Source organism: Macrotis lagotis, chromosome 1, assembly GCF_037893015.1.
Source record: "Macrotis lagotis isolate mMagLag1 chromosome 1, bilby.v1.9.chrom.fasta, whole genome shotgun sequence".
Classification (NCBI taxonomy): domain Eukaryota; kingdom Metazoa; phylum Chordata; class Mammalia; order Peramelemorphia; family Peramelidae; genus Macrotis; species Macrotis lagotis.
Window position 1 is genome coordinate 303,625,633 of NC_133658.1, and position 12,883 is coordinate 303,638,515.

The 12,883-nt window shown below is 36.6% G+C and overlaps 1 protein-coding gene across 2 annotated transcripts in view; it reads right to left on the reverse strand.

Moving 5' to 3' along the window:
- The window catches only part of RBL2 (RB transcriptional corepressor like 2), a 38,522-nt gene extending 25,855 nt beyond the window's left edge, over positions 1-12,667 (reverse strand). The window contains exons 1-7 of one of the 2 annotated variants that reach the window (XM_074211312.1): positions 12,322-12,667; positions 9,193-9,323; positions 7,214-7,414; positions 5,039-5,103; positions 1,961-2,089; positions 494-654; positions 343-407 (exon numbers count right to left, since the gene is read on the reverse strand). In XM_074211312.1, the coding sequence (XP_074067413.1) occupies positions 343-407; positions 494-654; positions 1,961-2,089; positions 5,039-5,103; positions 7,214-7,414; positions 9,193-9,323; positions 12,322-12,573 (1,004 nt within the window). In that variant the 5' untranslated portion in view covers positions 12,574-12,667. Of the gene's footprint in view, positions 1-342; positions 408-493; positions 655-1,960; positions 2,090-5,038; positions 5,104-7,213; positions 7,415-9,192; positions 9,324-11,879; positions 12,072-12,321 lie in introns of those variants that run through there. The other variant, XM_074211313.1, reaches the window with a different exon arrangement.
- Between the last annotated feature and the right edge of the window lie 216 nt (positions 12,668-12,883).

Here is a 12,883-nt window from a genome sequence, read left to right on the forward strand (position 1 = left end):
TCCACCCCACCATTGTACAGATGAGCAATCTGAAGCATAAGTAAGGGTATTTGAAGAACCCAAATCTTCTGACTCTTGAGTCAAATGTTCTTTGCAGTGTTCTATGCTAACTCCCCAAGATTTCTAACTACAGTAAAAAAGCATATTGATATCTGGGGAACATCCGGGACAATCTCTACACTCTCTCCTAAATCAAATTTGCAAGTAGACAAATTAGACTTATAGGGAGAGTAAGCTTTTATGTCCATAAAGAATTCTCTCTCCTTTGCAGTTTTAAAAATATAATCTTTTTTAGTATCTGGTTATATATATATATATATATATATATATAAAACCACTCACATACTATCTCCAAAGTTCCCTGGATCTAGAAATCCAGTAAGGTTTTCTTCTCTTCCTTTCAGAAGCTATAAAGAAACAAAAGAAAAGATTATTCACTAAATCATATAAAATTTAGCTATTTGGCACATTATGTTTTCTCTTTCCTACATACCTTTTTTTCAAAAAGCTTTCTAATATAAGGTTTCCAGAAATGCTCTTTTATTCCCTTTGCCTCTAAAACTAGGCCATCGTGCAGGGCACAAAGTGGCTCAATGACACATGGGGGATCAGAGGAAGGCTTGGAGTCCTTACTATGGAAATCTTCGGGTAGGCCTACAAAATAGTCACAAGATAAATGTGGCTTCAGTTAATATTAAAAGCAATGCACTAAAACAAACAAAAAACCTAAACAGAAATACTGATTACAGCAGCTAATGTAGCAACAAGGTAAGAAAGTACATTGCAATAGAATAGGACTAATGTATTTTTTCAGTTTAATTATCCATCAAAAATTTTCAGATGATCTTCAATTCTGAGAAACTCTGTTACACATTTGGAAATAGCAAGGAAAAAAGTTATAATTACTGCCATACACACAGTAAAACTTAAAAAAGGGCTAAACTAACAAAGTATCGTTTTATTTCCTGGTTCCCATAGCCTAGCTACTAGTCAGAAGAAATCTCATAGCATTACAAAGTAATGCTCTGAAAGATAATTATGATGTTCACTCAATGGAAAACTTCTCAAAATCCACTAAGTTATTTCTTAACATTAAGCTCATCAACTTATAGCTTCTTTTTGTCTTAGTTCAGTGACAGGAAAAAAGAGTAAGGAAAAGGAATGAAGGGGAACAAGAAGAACCAAGGTAATCAGGCACTAAGGAAGAAGAGGGAATGTGAAGGGGCAGGGAAGAGAAAAGAGGCAAAGGAAAAAAAAACAGAAGAGGTATAAATGGGAGAGAAAGGACCCAGGGGAGAAGGAAAGAAAATATAAGAGTAAATATGAAGTTTGGTCACTTGGACAAGAAACAACTCTTGCAGACAACTCTAACTTCCAATTCTAAAGTCAATAAAGACTTTAATTATGAAAGCTGAAAACCTGTCTGGATTCTAGACAGTTATAAATCCACTTAAACACCAGCTCTTCAGATGCCTTGATTGCTTTGTATACTATAATCTTAGCTTGACTCAGTTTATCATTAAAGAACTTGTTGTCTTTAATTATACAGAAATCATGTACTAAAAGTCTGTAAAATAAAAGTATTAATTCTATTTTATTAGTATCATGAAAAAGATTATCTTACTGCTTTCAGATTACAATCCCTCTCTGAGTCACAAACCTTAAATCTCTAGGGTTACGGACACTAAGCAGAAGAGAGAACATTATGATGCTTAAGTCAGCATGCTTCCCACCTTTTCTAAGATTCTCCTGCTCTGGAGCTACAGCTCATCATCATGGACCATAAAATCTCACATTATTTGTCAATATAATATTAGGAATTTCTCCACAAACCTGACTACCAATTATTATTTAATTAAAGCATTTTTAGTAACAATGGAATGAGGACTTTTTGAGACTTATATCACACAACTTACTTAAAAGGCTGTGTTTTCTGCCAATTTCCCCTTAACACACCTACCTTTAAAATTAGGATTTAGAAGTTCTTTACGATTAGAGCACTGAAGGGCATTTCCATATACTAGATCCAAAGCACACAGCAAAAGATGATAAGAATTGACCAAGTCATCACTGATCATGGGAAAATTACCTACAGAATTATAATATTCAGAGTCAAAATTAAATAAATCTTGGGATACTCTTCCCATTATATAAAACTTGTACTATTTTGCTCTGGAGCTTAGATATATTATAGATTAAATAATATTTTACATTTGTAAGTTGATTTCCTAAAAAACTACTAAATATAATGTTCATTTATTCACTATTTAGTTAAGGACTTATTAATTACCTATAGTTTTATCATTAAATTTCATTCTGTAAGCCTTACATATTAAAAACTTATCCTTAAGAGAAACTCAGGGGCATCTAAGTGGCCCTGGATTCAGGAAGATCTCAGACACTTAATAATTACCTAGCTATGTGAACTTGGACAAGTCACTTAAACCCATTGCCTTGTCAAAAAAAAAAGACACATATCAACATTATTTCTAAGACAAAGTACATTTCTATAATGAAAATGATATAAATCCACAGTAGTACAAGCTATTTAGAAATAAATGAATAAGTACTCATACAATGAAAAAATTACCCATTTTTCATCATAAATTATATAGGTATATCACAAATACCCATATTTGAACAATTTTTCACTTCTCTAGAGGTATAATGACTTTATATCTCAGTTAATTTGCAATTGAAAATTACTACAAATTTCTGAAAATTAATACAATATATATAGGTTATGACTTAAGATTTATAAGCTCTAGAACAATTCTAAACCTATTTTGGAGCATATTAATAGTCACTATATCTAGGAAGAAAAAACGCAACCACCACTCTTTAAAATAATTAAGAGAGTAACAGCAAATATACGCCAAAAATAATTATTCATTACTTTATAACAAAAAGCAGACATGTAACAGAAATATGTAATGACAGAAGACTATGAATGTTTAGAAACATTAAAACTATCTTTTATTTGGAGTCTATTTACTATATTTAAAATCAGGACAATTTTAAAACTTTTCATAACTAAAAACCATCAATAATATATTTAGGCTAAATATATTCATATAAGCTTTTCAATCTCTCACATATTCTATTTTATTTTGATAATATTAAAATGCCTCATGAACTAATTTTAAAATAGTTTACCAATAGGAAACAAAAACATCTAAAAATTGTTTCTAAAATGGTCCCAATGATTCCTCAAGAATTTCATATACCTAGTTCTTCAAAAAGGACTTAAAAACCTAAACATTTGTGCCTTGGGCTTGCTATTCCATATTGTTTACTTACCTCAAGCTTCCTCATCCCCATCCCACTAAAAGATAATAATTTATCTTGGTATAGTAGATAAGTAATTCTTAACTTCACTTTAAGTGAAATTTTCAACAAATGATGAACTAAAGCAAAAAAAATAACATTCCTCTTCTTTTTTGTCAGAAATGAGAATCACAGTTAATATATCTATGCTTTGCATTTCTATTATCTAGAATTGTAAGTAAACCTATACCATCGTACACCACTGAATGAGGTTAAAAATGAAAATCTGCTCAACTTTTTCAATGTAAAACTAACTGGTCTTCAAGCTACAAAGCCTGATATAAAACAAGCCCAAACTTGTTACTGGGATATATGGTTGTCATGATAAGGAAGCAGAGACTGTCGCTAGCCAAAGGAAACCAGTTTGCAACTTAAAGAACTTCAATGCTTCTAAAGGCCAAAATTTAATTTAAACTCCTGGGCTGTCCAACTTGAAATACTTTCTACCTTCTTCTAAATCTTGACATTACAAATAAACCTGAACTGGAAGACCATATAAAAAAGTATTCATACAATGGCAACAGGTAAATGAAAATTTGTTAAATATCAGAAGAGCTTTACCACACCTATATAACTCTATACCAAACAGAATGTGTGTTTAAAAGGAAAGGTGCACCCTAAACTGCAGAGCAGTGCTTTATTAGAACTCTGTAGCCACATATATAACAAGCTGAAAGATGATCTATAAGAATGGCTTAAAAGCTTATTAACTCCTGACTGCAGACCTAACACTAGTTTTCCTTAAAATTCCTGATCAATGCAGTCATCCTTATCATGGCCACAGAAATGAGCTGTGGTATAAAGAGACTGGACAAGAAATAAAGACTACCCTGGCTTGATGTACAAAATCCAAGCTCTGCTATTAATTACCTAGTTATACAAAAACCTGTAAACACCAAAGTATCCTCTTTAAGTCTCAGTTTTTTATTTGTAACATTAGATACCAAATAATAGTTACATTTCATTTAAAGTCTCTTTGGACTTTGTTAATTTTTTTAAGTTGTAACTGTATCAAGGTAGCTCAGTGGCAAAGGAGGCTCAAGCCATAACAAATAAATTATGTAACTAAGCACACAAACTTTTTTCCAAAGTGGAGTGCCCCTGACAAAAATAATTTCTTTTTAGAATTATAAAGAGCCTGAAAATTCTTTGGAGAATTCTCTTGTGCTTTTAATAAAAAGGAGACAGTTTGACTAAGTGAGGTGGGGGAGAAAACCAATGATCTAAAAAGTTTAAATGACATTATTTGCATGAACAAACTTTAACTAGTCTAAATTCAATCAGAAACGCTAGGCCTCTTCACTGTATCTCCCTCACCCTCAAAGAAGGAAAAAAGCACAGGGCTGAGTCTATAATCCTTACATAAACAGGTAATGAATGAAATAAATTTTCAGTGAAAAACAATATCTTAGCCTTGAAAATAGCTCATACAGAAAAAAGTTACTCAATATATTCCAACTACAAAAAGATCAGATTCTGTTAAGAATATTTAATGAAAAAAATCTAGACATGAGAAATCATGGGAATGTTTATAGATTGGTAGTAATGAAAAGAAATTTGAAATTAAATTCCTTCAGAATCACTTCAAAGTGATTTGGGAGTATTTCAGGATTGCAAAATTAGCATGTAAAACATTCTGATAGTCCACTGAATATACTGATTGAAATATGAATTATTAATTCATAACATCAAATTCCACTGGTTCTCTTACCTTTTGCATACACAAAGAGTACCCAACAAAACTGGAAAACTTCTGAGACCGTACATGGTTGCCGCCTTGTGGGGGGGAAGTCATGAGAATTAGAAATGACCTTTCAGAGTAACCCAAATTAAGAATCAAAAACTCACATGTGAGTTCAACACTCTTATATTCTGATTTAATGGAAAGCTGGAAAGAACTATCCCTGCCCAGATATTAGAAGGGATATTTCATAGCTGGGGAAATAGTATATTTCAGGGAGAAATGCCAAAATATATTTATAGGGCATAAAAAATACAATTGAGCAGGTATTTTTTAAAATGACATCAATTAAGACTCCACAGGATGTGCTATATGTGAATGCTCAGACTGCTAAACTTGCCCAACATACCCTACTTCTACTGAAGAACAATTTCCTGCCCCCCCCCCCAAACTATATATCCTGCCCTAATTTCTGTTCTGGAATTCAAGTACTATATCATCATCAGTTGCCTCCTAGTCATCTCATCCTGAGACTGCTATCGGTTTCTCAAGGGCAACTAGGTGGCACAGTGGATAGAGCACTGACCTTAGAGTCAGGAGAATAGTTGTTCAAATTTGACCTTAGATAACTGACGTTAATTAGCTGTGTAACCTTGGGCAAGTCATTTAACCCTGACTGCCTTGCTTCCAGAACTGTCTCCTGTCATCCTAACTCATTTCTAGCTACTGGACCCAGATGGCTGATGACTTAGCACCCCCCCCATTCACATTCAATTCATGTGCTTGGCATGGCACCTCCCTGTTGTTGTGATCTTCGAGAATAAAGAACAAAAACATTGCTATCGGTTTCTCAAATTCAGTGTACCTAAAATACCTTGTTTTTCCCACTAAAACTATCCCTCTCCAAAGCTCCCTATTTCTATTAATGGCATGTCATTCTCCCAATCATTCAGGTTTGCAATATCAGAGTAATCTTTCCTTCTTCTCTTTCATCACCCCCTCCTATGTTTAATCATCTGTCAAGTCTTCTCTATTCTATTTCTACATCATTTTGAACTTGTTCCCTTCTTTACATTCACATACAAGTGTGTGTAATTACTATTCAAATACAGGCACTCATCACCTAGCACCTGTCTTAATATAACAGCTTCCTAATTAGCTTCCCATATTCCAGTTTTTCGCTCTCCAACTTAATATGCACATAGGTACCAAGCTAGTCTTCCCAAGACCCAGGTCTGACCATGTTATTATTCTCTGCTCAAAAACTTGGGGGGGCAGCTAGAGAAGTGGTAACTGAAATCTAGGGAATCTTCTAAGAGCATGTGTTTAATCAACTAGGGAAGTTGAAACTGGAACCTGCTTGCTGACTACTATTATAGCAGAGGTACCACTTAGATCAGTGGATAAGGAGGAGACCTGTGACCAAGGGAGCTTTGGATCAATTGTCCTAAGAGAGAACTATAATGAAGACTTATGGAGGGAGTTGAGGGAGCATCTGCAGGGCCATCAAATTTCTATGCAAACAGGAATCTATATGGCTTGAGAACTGGAAGTAGGAAATGGAAATACTTCCAATTTTATCAGTCACAGAAGAGAGGAACAAACTAAGATCCTAGAATGCCTCTATTACAAAAAAAAAAAATCACTTGATTTCGTTTGACTCAACTTAGCAGAGTCATGTTTATAATGCTTTTTAATCCTCTTGAAAAATGTACCGTCATTACAATTGATTTTTTTAAAAATGTATTCAAATGCTTTGTCTTATAGTTTCCCATATGTTAAAAGAGGCTGCCTTTTGCTTTACAGGTAGTAAAAGAAGATCCTGTTAATGATTAGATAGTAATGATAGCATTAGCTTTTCTTCTCTGCATAAAAAGACTGCCCAAATAATAGTTTTGTGATCATGGGTAAAAAACTTTTCCTCTGAGTCTAAGTCTGTAAAAGAGCATTAATTATATGTGTGTGTGTGTGTGTGTGTGTGTGTGTATACACACTTATATTTCAGAGTACTTATGAAACTACTCTATAAACTGGAAGTATATACAAGCAGAAAGAATAATTATGATAAAATAGATGAGCATAATGTCCAATTTAAGGAGGGAGAAGCAATTTAAACTTTTAAAGACAGAGAATGAAATAGAACTAATCCATGCCTCCTCAGGAGAGAAAACTTCTTATTCATGGTTAACAAAAAGAAAGCCCTACCGATATTTTCGTCCTCTCTGTTGAGAAGGTGGCTCCTCTTGAGAATATCGAAAAATATCCTGGAAGATGGGTTCATACTTCTTAAAAATCACAGCAGACACTGTGAAATTTCTCTCTAGTCTTTCAGTACGTTCTCTGAATCGTGAAGGAAGATTTGCCATGTCTTCCCACTTCTTCATCTTGTTAAAAAATTCAATTAAACTGGTGTTTAAAAAGATAAAAAAAATAAGAAAACAATTAACTAGTTAAAAATAGCATTACACTTTATGATATTTGAATATTGATATAGATCACAATTCAAAAGGCATTTAACAATAATTAATTGTTAATAATTCAAAATAGGCAGTTAGTTATACTCTTGTGTTTGTGCATACAGAATTCTAACAGCGCTAACTAATGTCTTTGGAATTTTAAAATCTTCACCCAGGGTACAGACATCCATCTGACTATGTTTATTTCCAAGTTAACAATCTGTATCACTTGTATCTTTGGGGAAAACAACAATAACAACAAACAAACAAAAACAAACTTTGACTTACTGGCTTTTAAAAAGAGCAAAACTAAAACCTTTCAGATATAACAAAAAGAAAGCTGTGGGGTAGAATTTAGATGTTTCTAACTAATATATGCAGTATAAGTATAAAGAGACAGTATGGCATATGGGACAGAGACCTAGCCTTGGAGTCAAGAAGACCTGAGTTCAAGTCTTATACATACTAGCTATGAGACCAGAAGCAAGTTACTTAACATGCCATTACAGGAGACAATTCTTTAAGATTATAAGTTAGAAGAGTTGCTGATCTCCACTGGTAAAGGAAGGTTCTGTAATATCAGTTCATTATACTAATGAAATCACTGGTCCATTTTAAATAAAAAACAATAAAATCCAAACAATATTTTTAAAATCTCCAAACAGGATAACCTGTCTATAATTCATCAGTTATAATTATTTCAATGATACCCAAATAAAAACATTAATTAATATTCACTTATATCTAAGTATTTGTATACAGTAGAACCTCGATTTACAAGTAACCTGGTTTAGGTATGCTTCACTGGATACGGAAAAATTTTTCACAAAATTTGTCTTGCAGGACTATGTACTAATCATTGTTGTACTTCAGATGCATTAGGGACAAAAAAAATACTTAACATTATAAATAACTTTTTATATTAATATTTCTGGGGATGTGGTACTGATCATTTGACCATGAGAAAATTCACTTTGCAATAAATACAAACAAATCGCAAGCCGAACAGAATAATCTTGGAATAAATTAAACTTGTAAAAACCAAGGTTCTACTGTACATATAAAACATGTTCATACTTATGTTCATATACATATATGTATATATGTATATATACATATATATATATATATGCACACCCATAACACTGCACCAAAATTTATATGACTAATATCAATTACATGCCATTTCTAAGTTAGGGTTTCTCCTACAGTTTCTCAAATTGCTATGAAGAATAACAATATGTCTTTCAAAATGATCATGACTAACAAGATTTGAAAAAACATTTGGCAATAATTAACAGCAATCTATGTCTAACATGTATGATAATATTCAAGTATTTAAGCATGCTGCTTTCTAAATACAAACTGATGAATTATGGTTTGAGGCAAAGGCTAAATTATTCTCTCTCTTTACTATGTACTCTAGGCAAAGAAATGTTAAGTCCAGAACAAAAATTCTTCACATTTTTTTGGTCATGGGCCTCTCTGAAAGTCCAGTAGAACCCCCAGACCCCTTCTCAGAAAAATTAAGTAATTAAAGGAAATGCTAAATTTCAGTTAAGATGTTAGTGAAAACAAAAATATAAAAAAAAAATTTTCTAAATTCACATGAAATCTACCCATAGATCCTAGATTAAGAACTCTGGTCTATTATTACTTTGATTAATGGGCTTTTATAAGACTCATACTCTATCTGTTAGAACTTAATACATCTAATATATAGATTACCTCTGTTCTGAACACCGCAGAATTCTGGTTAAGGAGACATAGTTCCCTTCTACTGTCCCTTTGCTTACAGTGGGAACAGATTTTCTGCAAGCCACATATAAGGCACATGCTAACCAATGTAGATCATTTCCCTATAAAACAAAATTAATTGCAAAAAGTCAAATATAAGAAAATTCAAGTTGGAATTCATTGTGTCCTTGTTGAAATATAATCATTTTGCAATTAAAAAATGCACACAAAGTCAAATTAAACTTGAATTAAGTAGTATGCCTAGCCCAATCTCCTAATTTTACAGATGGAGAACAGAGAGAGCAAGAAATCCGAACAAGGTCCCACAGGTGGGAGTCAGGATTTGTTATCTCTCTTTTAAGAATAAATACACTGAGGGGCGGCTAGGCGGCGCAGTGGATAGAGCACCGGCCCTGGAGTCAGGAGTACCTGGGTTCAAATCCGGCCTCAGACACCTAATGATTACCTAGCTGTGTGGCCTTGGGCAAGCCACTTAACCCCATTTGCCTTGCAAAAACCTAAAAAAAAAAAGAATAACTACATTGTATCACGATGCCTCCCAGGGACACTGATGGTTCTATTGGTATTCCATTCAATATTCATGTTTAAGGAAGAAAAAACAGTGCTTCATTTCCAAAGTCACATATGCCTTATATAGATATCATATACTCCCTAGTACATCCCATGATGAAAAGTCTAAATGACTAGAATTCCAATGAAATCACTTTTAAAAAAAACTTTTTTTAGGTTTTTGCAAGGCAAATGGGGTTAAGTGGCTTGCCCAAGGCCACACAGCTAGGTAATCATTAGGTGTCTGAGGCCGGATTTGAACCCAGGTACTCCTGACTCCAGGGCCGGTGCTCTATCCACTGCGCCGCCTAGCTGCCCTGAATGAAACCACTTTTTTCAAGGAACACCTTCACAGTTATCTTTAAGAATTATAAGAATGTCTCCTTCCTCATTCAGGGAAGGCCTAGAAGATGCTAAAGCAAATTGCTTACAGTATTTAGTATTCTTCCTAATTAAAAAAAGAAAGGACATCATTGTCCTTTCTTTACATTTTACATTGAACACTAACTATAAAGGTCAATATCACACTTCTGTTAATGTTATATTTCTGTTAAAACTCTCTCCTGCTATTCCTGTTGCAGAGAATGTCCAAAGAAAATTAGTGATTTTCCCTCCTACAAAGAGCTCAGATTCTAGTTGATTTTTGACCAAGATCTTTATGCCTCAGTTTCCTTATCTGTGAAATGCAAATATTGAAGAAGTTGCTTGAGTAGGCTCCCTTTCAATTCTATGATACTTTTAATATTACTATCATTCCAAGAACTCAGAGGCAAAAAAATCTAGTAATCATGCTTATTAGAATAACATATTCATTAATAATAAAAGGATTAGGATTCCTAACCTTTTTTGTGTCATTGACCCCTTTGACAATCTGGTGAAGCCTACAGACTCCTTAGAATCCAGAATTCACATGAAATGAAATATAATAAAGGGAATGATTAAGAAAACCAATTATATTGAAATAAAGGTATCAAAAATATATTTTTAAAAAGTTCGCAGACTCTAAATTTTAAAACCCTGGTTTAGGGAAAATAGGGATACATCCCAATTCAAGCAAGAAATAATTTGTCCTTGTTACTGTATGTCATAATTTGCATAGACTGACAGACCAAAGTGAAAATTTTGTACTAAAGGAACTAATTTTATTTTCCAGTTTGCAATGTGTCATTTACTATGTCACATTTGTTTCTAAAAAGAAAATATTTGCCTGCAAATGTTTGACATTTGACAAATTGAAACTGCAATTACAATACAGAAAGCAACACAAAAAAGATTTCGATAATTAGACAAGTATTTCTCAATATCACCAAAATAAAATGCTCTTTTGTCTTTAAAAGGTACAGTAAATAAGGATTCATATCACTATTCTATTAGTGCTCAGTCTCAGTATACAGAATTTGGTGTTTACCTTTAAATTAGTATTAGAATGTAACAACCAATCACCTGAAAAAAGGATAAAAATTTCTGAAAGTATTTCTTTAGTTTGTTAAAGGATAGTAGCAGAGTTTACTTTTATTGGTTAGAGAAGGAAACTTTCTTGAGTCTGTAAGTGAAGAAGCTATGACCACAATGTAGTCACTGTGTCAATACTTAGGGAAGGAAATAAACTGTGTCGAGTTGACAGGATCTATAAAAGACTTGTGCAGTCACTTGGAGGTCTGGAGTACCTCAAAGGCTCACTCTTATCCAAAAATATGACTTAGCTATGATTTTGATTTCCACATGGTTTGAACTAGCCCTAAGTTTAAATGCATCAAATTTGTGGGTCAACATGCATTTATTTGTATTTCAACTTAAAAACACTGCCCTAATTATAAGGAGATATTAAAAAGTTTGGTTAAAAACATCCATGCTCTCATGGTCTTTACAATTTACTGAGGGATAACCAGACCTGTAGAGCTCTCACCTCTGCAAACTTTCTAGTATTGTCTTTCAGGCAAGTCACTCGGCCTCAAAGTTTCTTCAACTAGAGAAAGAGATTAGGTTTTGTTTTTTTTGCCGCACGCACATCTAGGTCATTACTAAGTGTCTGAGGCCGCATTTGGACTCGGGTCAATCTTTCAATACTTGAACCCATCTTAGCCAAGTGAGGAGCGAAATCTTACTACCTTTTAAGAATTAGGAAAACACCACTTAGAGCAGGGGGCTCAGGCTACCCACAGCTTCCCTGAAGCGACAGAAATAGCGCTCAAATGCGAAAGAACTGCCTTCCAGGGATGGGCCGCCCCGAGCAGCGCTTCCCAGCTGGGAGTCTAAGCGCTCATGCCTCCAGGAGACCCTCCTCCTACAAGATGAAGCCCCCTCCTCTTTCAGGCCCCCGGCTCCCTCAGCAGATCGGGCCTCGGGCTACTTCAGGATGCGGGAGGATCCAACCCGCCCCCCCACCCCGACAGGAAGCGGCGCAGGGAGCCGCCTAAGGTCACGCCGCGTTTCGGTTCCGGGATCGCGCGTCGCCGCCGCGGCCGCCGCGGCGGGGGCGGGGCGGCGTGCGTGCGTGCGTGCACGGCGGGGGGGCGGCGGGGCGGCGGCCCCGGGGGGGCGGGGGCGCACCTCCAGCGTGTAGCTCTGGCTCATGCTCCGGTAGCTCTCCCAGGCCTCGGCCCGCGCCTCCTCGTCCATGTTGAGGCGGCCGCACAGCTCGTCGAACCGCTGCCGCGTCTGAGGCGCCGGCGTCTGGCCGCCTCGCTCCCCCCCGGCCTCCTCCCCGCCGGCCTCCGGCGGCGCTTCCTCCTCCGCGCCGTCCCCGTCCTCCTCCTCCGAGGCCGCCGCCGGTGGAGGCGGCCGGTCGGCCCCCGCCGGCATCGCGCTGGGCTCGGCGGCGGCGGCTCCTCAGGCGAGCGGCTGGCCCCGGCGCGGAGCCATTCAAACCGCGAAGCGCCCGCCCGGCCGCCCGCCCCCACCGCGCCTGCGCCGCAACGGTTACGTGGCCGCTCCTGCGGCGGGATCGCGAACGCGGCCTCCCGGGGGCTCCGCGCCGGGTGCCCACGAGGGACACAAAGGCCCGGCTTGCGGCCGGCGAAGCTTCGCGGGCCGGGGCGCAGCCGCGAGAGCGCGAGCGCGAGCGGCCCGGGCAGGGCTGGCCCCTCCGCACCCCGCCTGGCTTTTGTGTTTG